At 33.8% G+C, this 11,196-nt stretch overlaps 1 protein-coding gene across 1 annotated transcript; it reads left to right on the forward strand.

Annotated features, from left to right (window-relative positions):
- The first annotated feature begins 1,299 nt into the window (after positions 1 to 1,299).
- On the forward strand, positions 1,300 to 3,941 carry LOC148205293 (protein indeterminate-domain 14-like). The gene is made up of 3 exons (XM_088102937.1): positions 1,300 to 1,728; positions 1,932 to 2,331; positions 2,946 to 3,941. The coding sequence occupies exons 1-3, from the start codon at positions 1,590 to 1,592 to the stop codon at positions 3,721 to 3,723; spliced, it is 1,317 nt and encodes a 438-aa protein (XP_087959063.1). The 5' UTR covers positions 1,300 to 1,589; the 3' UTR covers positions 3,724 to 3,941.
- Positions 3,942 to 11,196: the final 7,255 nt, after the last annotated feature.

Consider the following 11,196-nt stretch of genomic DNA (forward strand, 5'->3'; position numbering starts at 1 on the left):
ATCTAAATGGAAGTAAATAGATAATTTGTGTCTGATAATGTGACGTAATCATATTTTTAACATGAATCAAATTAGATACATACATTATAGTTTTATATATATATTCCTCTTATATGTGACTGAAATTAATAACTAATATAATAGTATTTAAATAATTAATTTAATTCTAATTTTCTTGGTTCCAAAATGTTAAACAATTTGAATCCAAGGCTTAATTATGAAAAACAGATATAAATTGATTAATTTATTATTGATTTTCAGAACTTTTTAATGGGTTCGTTAGTGAACGCCACTAATCATTCTCGATGTTTCCAAAATTTGAATGTAGGCACTTGTAAAAGAAAGTTAATTCATGATCTTCTTTGAAATTAAAAAGCTAATCACATAGCCTTCGTGTTAATTTCACGTTAAACATGTAAAACGAAAGCCATTAAAATGGATTCAATCCTTGAAGTTCACACTGTCATCTTCCTCATTTATTAATTCAAAATCAATAGTTAAAATCATGACAATAAATATATTATATATCACGATATCTTAGAGGTGGAAAAATATGGTTTACAAATTCACACAAACAAACTCAATGAGAAATTTGAAAAGGAATTTTAATATCTATAAAATAAAATAAAATAAAATCGAAGTGTTTATGCATGAATCTTGGTTCAGTATTTGTGGATATACTCTTTCTTTTTCTTCTTTTCAGGCAGAAAGCTTAAAGATTTGGGTGGTAAAGGTGATATTTGCCCTACCTGCATAAATTACCATAGATTCTGGTGAGAAAAACAGTAGTGGGTCTCTTGTTGAAGTCGAGGTAAAATGATGATTAATGCAGAACAGTATAGGTGTTGGGGGCCTATGAACAATATTGTGAAGATTACGAAGCTCAAGTACAAAAGACAATGTTGGCAGTTTTTACTTGCAACTGTTAAGTAAGGTGATGCCCCTGGTTTACCAAAAAGCAAAAACACGTTGGACAGAAAAAAGATGATGACTTGAATGCCCTTGAGGGTGACTTCACATCCTCATTATCGCTTTTGAAAAAGGTGCCTGCTGAAGTGAAATTAATTAGAAATGGTGTGTGTGGGTACAATGGTCTATAAACATGTATCTGCCCTCTCTCTTATGAGTTTCTAACTAGTTCTAAGACACAGAAGAAATAAGAAGGCTAAGTAGTAGTGCGTGAGAATGAGATGGATGTTGAGGGGAGTGTGACAAAAATAGGAAGCTTACGTGTGTATTTGGGGGCTTCGCCTCTCTATTTATGCATGCAAACCAAAGCAACAAAAATTTTACTGTGTGTTTGTGGGGATGTTTTTCTTCTGGACCCATTTCTCTGTCTCTTTTTCAAACTTTATTAGCTATCCCTGTTCAATATACGAGCAAGAGAGAAACCCAGAGATAGAGAGAGAAAGCTGTTGGAAAAAGCTCAAAGTTTAAAAGCAAGTTAAAAGAAAGCTGAGTCTGGTAACCGAAAGAGGAAAAAATAAATAAAGCTTTTCCCTTCCTCTTTTCTCTTAGCTTCTTCATCACCTTCTCTCTTATTCCTTAACCTCTCCTTCTCTTAATTCTATCTTCCTATTATCATACAAATGGCCTCCCTTGTAAGGATTGACACGTTGCTCAAAACCTCATCTCCCTCCTCTCTTCCCACTTCCCAGCCCTTTTCCTTTGCCCAGAATGCTACCACTCCCACTAATAAAAGAAAGAGAAGGCCTGCAGGAACACCAGGTGCACGATTACTTCTAACTTCTATAACTTCTAATCTAATCTCCTTTTTTTTCTTAATTAGATTCTTTTACTGATTGTTATTTACTCCCATCACATGAATCTATTCCTATTCTCCAAGAGTAATTAAAGTTATGTTTAATGATGGGAGAATTCATTAATTCATTCGTTTGATGATGGGTTCGGGTGAATTAAACTCAACACAGATCCAGATGCAGAAGTCGTGTCCCTCTCACCCAAGACCTTGCTTGAATCAGATCGTTTCGTCTGTGAGATCTGCAACCAGGGATTCCAGCGGGACCAGAACCTTCAGATGCACCGGCGCCGCCACAAGGTGCCCTGGAAGCTCTTGAAGAGGGAGACGCCACTGGTGAAGAAGCGAGTCTTCGTTTGCCCGGAGCCTACTTGCTTGCACCATGACCCTTGCCACGCTCTGGGTGATCTTGTCGGCATAAAGAAGCACTTCAGAAGAAAACACAGCAGTCACAAGCAATGGGTCTGCGAGAGATGCTCCAAAGGCTACGCAGTGCAGTCTGATTACAAAGCTCATCTTAAAACGTGTGGCACCCGAGGCCACTCTTGCGATTGTGGCCGCGTTTTCTCAAGGTATATCCATCTACACAACAACGCCACCTTTTTCTTTCCCTCCTCATCCAAATCTTCCATTAACTTAATACACATCTCTATCCTCCTCTTATATTTTATTCGCCTTTTGACTTTATCAAAAGGCCAGATGTATTTTTTGGAATCGAAATAAAGCCATCTATGGGGGAAGCAAAAGAGAATCATAAATATATAAATAAATTAACGTTTACTAGTATTTGACTGATGGAACCTTAAACAAGTCTTCAACCTAGCTGTTTCTTGACAGCTGGGAACACACGGTTCCCAAAGCTCACAGATATATATTTTCATCAACACCTTCCGCCATTCCTTTTTACGCACCTTCTCTCATTAAACCTTTGCGACATTGTACTGTATTTCTTCAAGAACCTTGTATTGAATACCAGCTGAGAACAAGCTGCCTCAAAATGACATCAGTTTGTTGTCTTCTTTTAGTGGAAACTGAAACATCTCTCCCACCTCTTGACTTCTTTTCCAAGAACCTTTATATGAACAACTTTTTTTCGATTCTTTTTATTACTTTTGCAAGGAAGGATCTCATGAGCTTTTCAAAAGGTACGGAATGATTCTTTGTGACCTCTCAATATTGTTTGTAGGGTGGAGAGCTTTATTGAACACCAAGACGCGTGCAACGTGGGGCGGTTGCGGTCAGAAACGCAGGCAGTGCAAGCTGCTGCATGCTTGTCTCGAACAGCTTCAAGCCCTTCTAGCGAAAACAATTTCAGCACACGTGCTCCTTTGCAAATCGGTGTAATAATTCCGAAGCTCCCGGAAACAGTAGTAGAACCGGCCTTATTCAGCAACACTACCACGACACAAACCAACAACGACAACAAAGTGAACAAGCTCCAGCCCAACCTTGAGCTTCAGCTCTCTACAGCCCCTCCTATTGAAATGATCGGGGCTGCTTCAGGCACTGGCAATAAGAGAGAGGGAAACCCCTCTGCACAGTTGCAGTTATCGATAGGGTCATTGGAAAAAGGGTGCATGAGGGAGAAGTCATTGGGAGGAAGGTTTGAAGATGAGGCACGTGAGCAGCTGAGGATAGCGGTGGCGGAAAAAGCGTATGCGGAAGAGGCAAGGAAGCAAGCCAAGAGGCAGATGGAGCAGGCGGAACTGGAGTTCACTAATGCCAAAAGGATAAGACAACAAGCGCTAGCGGAACTGGACAAAGCCTGCGCCTTGAAGGACCACGCAATCAAACAGATCCATTCAACTATGCTTCAGATCACCTGCCTTGCTTGCAAGCACCATTTCCAATCGCCAACCGTAACGTGTACTGCTCCTTCCGACCAGACTTCTTTCGTCTTCAGTTACATAACAACAGACGCTGCCCAAGTTGGAAAGCATCGTGTCAAACCCATTAACTCATAGACATCATCTCCTCTCTCTCTCTCTCCTTCTACATTTTTCATACCAATCTTATTTTTTCTTTGCCTTTCGTTATTGTCGTATCATCATGTTGTTTTTCCTACCTTAATTAATATCCTTTGTGAGGCAAGTGCTACGGTTATGTACGTGGGATTAATAGCCAGCGAGGTGGTGGAAAAACGTATGTTCTTAGTAATGTAAATTATTCGCATTTTGTGCCATTTTATCAGTGCAGTAATTAAAAGTGGTATAAATACAGATATATTATATGATGAGTAATATGGTTAACCGTTGGGTTCTTTAATTAATTAGTAGCTACTAGTTATATGATCTTGAAGCGGTATATATATATATATAATATCGTGGAGGGTGTGATGATGTGTACAGTAGTACTTGTACATATGTGCGTATATATATATATATATGTAGTGATTTCATTCTCGTTAGGTTTTTCTCTCGTGCATTGCAATGAATGAGAGTCAGAGAAGCACTGAATTCCCCACCCTTTAGTTTTGGTTGTTTTGGATTATGTGTTTGGACTATGTGTAGATCTTTGTTGGTGGTGTAGGGCAGAAAGCGGAGTCCTTAACAAGCATTAAAGGATTGTACTGAGGAAAATAAAGTTAGAAAAAGGAAATTCAAAAAGGAAATGAATACACACTGCAGAAATACACTGGTGAGAGAGGAAGAGAGAGAAAAGGGAATCCAGATAGTGTAGTCCTTCCTTTGGACTGCTATTCTGGCGACTTATAAATGTGAATAAAAAGCAGCATGTTTTTCAGTGCCACTGTGTGAGGGGTTAATGACAGTCGCAGACTCAGTCGTCCCTGTCAACTCTCTCAAACCATTCAGACACAAACAAACTCTATTCATGATGACCACCTTAACGTCTCTTGCATCTGAATCAGGGCCATGACAGTAGTGGGGCGCAGAGAGAAGCAGCATCTTTCCAAATATGCAGAGACCATTCTAAGCTTTTGGGGTTACAAACCAATTACTTGTGATGTAAAAATCCATTTTTATTATTATCATTATGTTCTTCTTTCTTCTGTGGTCCTCTTTCATCGCGAGAACCAATACAAAAAGCCGTAGAAAGGCCAAAGATACGAGCAGCTTAAAGTGCCGTATTTCTTTTGTTTCCTCAGCTGCTGTAGCTTTTTATCTTGGACCATGTGCTTCTTCTCTCTCGTCTATGCATCGTTGTAATTGCTTGGCTCAGTTTCAGTTTCCTCTCCACTTTTTTACCTGACGCACAAACATTGCATTTCCTCTATATAATTATTACCAACCGGTGAGCTTGCACTGTCAATTGACTCGGCCTTTTTCCCATTCTATAACTATAACCAGCTGCTTTCTTTCTTCACATTAACTCACTGCTTCACTTCAGTCCCATTTCACAACCCTTTTCATCATCTATAAATTCACAAAAACGGTAAACCATCATGCTAACTATATCTTGCGTCTCCATTATGCCACACCAATTTCCTGCATATCTTCACAATCAAATATGACTTGTTATTGGGACCAAACCTTTCTTTCACTGTGTCGAAAATGAAAGTTTTTAGGATTTGTGTTCGATGTCAGCATCAAATTGAGGTACCAACACCCCGTGATTTTCTATTACTAGAGGAATTCTGCATACTTACGCAGTAGTCATAATGATAATAACTACTATCGTTTAAATTTGTGAGTCGTATTAGATTTTTTTTTGGTTGAATGGGGTCTATATTTATATATATAGACACGCATACAATGATGAAACACTTCCATAAATAGAGGAAGGTACAGTCAGCCAAAACACCAAACTTAATTATAAATGTACCCCAATTGTTATTTGAATTATGTACCTGTATATGACAGTTGTGTTTTCTTTAAAAATAACTTTTTGCATAATCATAGTCTATCATTCGTTTATGTTAACATAGATAGTATACTATAGGTTTTGATATATCTGAAATGCAGTGAGACATCTATATATGATATATTGCCAAAACTAGTAACATGGATAATATTCTACAGGTCGTCCTTCTAAATACAATCCAATCTAATACAACTTTTTCCCGTGCGTATAATATTCCCATGCTACCTTTTGATTAAAATATTATCTGGTTATTCATTTAACAACTTTGTTCAGCAAACTGTTGCAATGCACACCGCAGTTGTAGACTCAGAAAGATAAATGGCGCCACTGCATCATGTTTCTTTTGTGTTACTTGGTATATATTACTGCCAGCTTAAATTAGGTTTTAGAAAATATTAATAGATGTGCAATTCAAGTAGATATATGTATAGGAGTGGGAGTAGTTACAGTAGGGTTCATTACAGCGTACTAATCCTTTAGATAGTTATTATCAAAAGAAACTGTCCAAAACATAAAGATACAAAAGAAGAAATCCACTGAAGCATGATTGAGTGCTACACGTTCAAACCAAGTTCAAAAAAGCCTTGTATTTTTTTTTTCCAATTATATCTGCTTTATTTTTCAACACATCAATAATTATTCATTGATCATTCATAGAAAGTTACCAAATCATAAAAAAAAAAGTTGTGAGAAATTTTGGCACAAGTAGTCAGGTGGAATTTTGCAGAAGGATTTGTTCTGTTTGAAAAGGTCTTTGGTATTATTGACCTTATACGATAAAACTTTAGTGAAGAAGATCAATAATGGGCAATTAACATGACCTTAGCATAGATAATGAAAGGGAAAAGAAGGAAGATAGATGAAAAAAAGAAGAAGAAGAAAAAGACCTTTCCATAGATAAAGCTTTGGTGCTCCGATACTGTCCTGGCATCACATTGACATGGGCCGTAAAAGAAGGATATCCGATCAAATTTGGAGTTGAAAGAGGGAAAGTGAAATGGATAAACAAGACTTAAATGTGAAGTTATGAAGTTTAAATGACAGGGAAAATCAATACAAATCACGAGGAGATAATTATTTACTAGTATGTTCTAGGTACAAATAATGAGAGCAGTTATTATGGGATCACAAACTGTGCCTGTATTTATGTGTATGTCTTAAACTTAATAACTATAAATTTTCACTTTCATTTTTCATCTCCACCAGTTTTTCTCTCCCAAAACTACTATCTGTTATGTTATCACATCTGCTTCTGCTTTTGCTTCTTCTCATTCATAGTATCAAAAGATCACTTCTTTAAATGTCAATTGTTTTTTCATCTTTCAATTTAGAACAAATTAACCCTAAGTATATAAGATTTATATCCTTACCAAGAATCACAACCCTAGCACCTCTCAGTTGTAGAACTTGAGAAATTATTCATCCACTATATATTTACGTTTTGTTTATCAGTTTAATTATTTATAGATATTTTTGCTTAATTTATGAAAATATTTAAAGCATTTTTTATATTGTTTTGGTTAAAAATGTTTATGAAATAAGAGGCTATGAGTGAGTGATATGGCTGGATTTGAGGAGTCTCATTCATTGCTTGGAGTTGAGTGGATAAGATAAGGAGGATATGTAGTAATTTTAGGTATAAAGATTTCACTGTGTGAACTAAAGAAACCATGTTCTGCTACAGTTTAACAGTGCATCTGAACTGAACCATGCTTAAGAAGTGTTAAACTGGCTCTTACATGTCAAGCATCAATGCAATGAAGAAGAATATCCACTGATCAATCAGTGGGATAAAAATTCAGAAAAAAGAAAAATGAGAAAGGCATATAGATTTGTAGTTGTTTATTTACTGGTAGTTTTTCTAGAATCATGACTTTCAAGAACATGCAAGAGATGAAAAGGAATTGGCACATGGACTTACTAAATCTAATTAAAGTTATTACATGGAAAGAAAGAGTATGAGACAATTGTGGGAAATCAAAATGAAACACCAATTACCATATTCGAATTAGGTCTTCCATCGATTCTTAAATCTCTCTATAGATCTCTCAAAAGACCCCACAAGTGCTATTAGTGGTGAAAACACACACAGACACAAAAGCAACTGATTTTAATAACAACCACCAAAGCAATTGAGCCTTAATTATTGCTTAAAAACTAATCTCCCATAATAGATAAAAGTACACAGGATACTACAAAAGTGCAGTCAAATTAAGAACATGAAAAGAATATATGCAAGTGTGTCATCAATAACAATAACAAAATTATGTTGTTGATGATCAAAATTGGAATGAAAGGCTAGAGCTAACATTTGATGTGAGGAAAAGAGTCTATAGATGAAAAGACAAAAAAGAAGGAATAAGATAAAAAAAACTTACACTTGCTTGATGTTAATGGGATATAAAAAGGGTACGTAACGCTCCCATAATGGAGCCCACATGACGATAAAAACTAACAAAAATAACACATTCTCTTTAAGAAATATTTTAGAAAAATTCACTACGGTAAATGAGAATATCACGCAGGTAAACACATTATATATATATCTAGAAAATTTGCTTCAAGTTTGAGCATTAGGCTTTTAATGTGTAAGTTACCCTTCAAATATTGTCCCAAAACTTTTCTAAAGATATACTTGTATATCATTCTACCATTCAGAATGAATCACTGTTTCACTTAGCAGAAGCATTAGACGTTGTAGAAGTTGAAGAAGCATATATCACGTGGTTCACAAACTATATATATTGAATCTAAAATGGTAGAAACTATTTAGTTGTGGGTCACAATCAATACACAATAATTAATATATCTTCTCCATGCTTTCTTTTCAAGTAACACAGTGCAAAGAGAAACATCCCAATCATAACTCTGAGTAAGAGAAGAAGGTTTTAGTAGAAAAAAAGAAAGACAACGATTCTATTAAGTGGAAAACCAACAACCTTAATTGCAAACTAACGAAGTTGTATAATATATGCATATTTAGATGGAGAAATGTAGAGGAAAAAATGAGGAAGAAGAGAAGAGAAGATAATGGGCTTGCAGAGGAAAAGGTCAAAGAGAAATGGAGAGTGAAATGATGATGGTGAAGTGGACCTAGATATTGAAGTGGGTGTCCGTACAGTGAGTGAAATGGAAGAAGGCCTGCATTTAATGCAGAATTCTCTGGGTTGATGAGGAAACAAAAGAGTGGTCCAAGCCAATAATAATCACGAAATTTTGTTATCTTCAGCTGGGAATCTTCTTATGTTTTAACAGATGAGATTGAGATTGAAGCAGCAACAGGGTCCACTTTCTTATCAGACTCACTTTTTCTTTTCCCAGTTACCAGTTACTAATTACCATACCAACCAAACCCCCTCCCGCTCTCTCTCCCTCATCTTTCTTTTCAACACATCTTTTATAAAGAAAATAATATTTTGATAACACCAAATTTTACATTCATATTATTTTTTTTAATTTTTTTTTTAAAATATAAAAATTTACTTTTTTTAATAACCATCTTATCCTTATAACATAACGTCTGTTAAATAAATGTAAAGATGTCTCACCTTATTATTACTTTTTTTTAAAACTCACAAATGTAATATATTGTATACTCTATCTTACAAACACACATAAATTTTTTACCTTAATTTAACATGTTCATTGTAATATTTTAGTCTCTTTTTTTTTTCTAAAAGTACAAAATTTACATTTTTATAATCATTTTAAAAATGAATATAATTGTGTATAATCATATGATTCCTCGTTCATAAATCAACAAATTAATATAACTGAATTCTTTAACTTTGTTAATATATATATAATATATATATATATATATATATATATATATATATATATATGATAATTCGTTTTATAGGCCGTAAGGTAAAAATTTTCACTTTTTTTATATTGAATTTGTTTATAAGTGTTTGTATGTATATCAATGTACATAATTGAGTAATGATATCATAACACATTTTTACATTTATTTTATAGTATATCAGGATAAAATAATCATAAAAATGTAAACTTTTATATTTTATAAAAAAGAAGAAAATAAAAAGCAAAAAAGGATAATATCAAATAAATGTAAATTATTTATGTTTGTCAAAATATATTTTTTATATATAATTAAGAGTTTCTCTTGAATTCATGAGAATAGGCACTGATATATAGTATGCTGGTTTATCTTTAATCAGAGTTAAATTAATTATGTAACATTCTTATGTGTGTTCTAGTTTTGAAATATTTTGTTAGTTGTTTTCTTTTTTAATAAATAATTTATAACTTTCTTTTTAGTTTATACACAATTTCAAATTGATTAAGATGATATTAACGTTCATGATTTAATTAAAAGAATTTAAGGTATCTATAGTGTAGGAGTCCTTTTATGACGTATTAACTTAATTTATATGGTTCAACAAATTTTCTTATCGTATAATTGAATTTAGAATGATAATCAAGGGTTCCTTACCATACTTTTTTTTAAACCCCAACTTTGATGACTTTTTTTATGCTTTTGATTTATTTTTGTCACATCAATTTCATTCGCACTAATTTCTTATTAGATTAAGATAGTAACACTATCATTCTTTTATACTTTCTTATAACAATTACAAATATTATTATTTTGTTTTAAATTTTATTAATTAAATATAATATTTTATTAAATGAGTTGTAAAATACAGGTAAAAGAACAAATAGATATCAAGATGGTTCTTAAATTTCTTATAGGAATTTACTTCCTGTACCATCCTTTCTTCTTACTGCACACACAAATTAAATATTACCAACTTTACACCTCAAGGTCAAACCCTTCGATATCTGTTCCTCTCATTATAGGGTAAAATGGTCTTTTAAATTGACCAATGGAGGTGCAGGAAGAATTTATGATGAATGATGAGGGCCCAGGAAGAATTGGAGGGCTCAAAGGTAGGAATAGGGCTTCCTACAATTCTCCGATGAGAGGATGACTTTTAGGATCTTTCTATTTTTTTGGATTCAAAAGGCCTTTGTAATGGACTAATAATGAAAAAAAAGGCCTTTTGAGTCCTTATAAGTCAAATACTTTTCAAAATTAGAAGAGTCCTTAAAATATTTTAAATTCTAAATTGATTCTTAAATATTTTACATTATTTATAAAATAATTCTTAATTAAATGTTAGTATCTATAACTTAATTCCAAAGTTAGGAACCACTTAACTTGTTAACTCCATCGATTTAATTTGATTCGAATTTACTTAACATGGATTTAACCGTAGCTAATCTGACTTAGTTGAAATTATTGACCTAATATGTGTCCAACTTATGTATAAGTAGGTTTGACTCGTCTTAAATTGCTACTAGCTCTATTCGATTCATGTCAACATCACACGAATCAGCTTGATTCAACCAAACTGTTATTCGTTTTTTTATCTTAGTTTATACTTTTTCTTTACTTCATACCTGCATGTTAATTCTTTTTTTTTCTTGCTAGATACTGAATACCTCGGAACAATTGAGACGTAGGAGATTTGCGCATATATAACCGATAAATTTTATTAATCATTCACTTATCAGGAAATTTATGATCTCATCAGATTTATACAACAATAGTAAGGATTTACGAATCAGTGATTGGATTGGTTCTC

This window comes from Vigna umbellata, chromosome 1 (assembly GCF_029865625.1).
Source record: "Vigna umbellata cultivar VRB3 chromosome 1, Vumbellata_1.0, whole genome shotgun sequence".
Classification (NCBI taxonomy): domain Eukaryota; kingdom Viridiplantae; phylum Streptophyta; class Magnoliopsida; order Fabales; family Fabaceae; genus Vigna; species Vigna umbellata.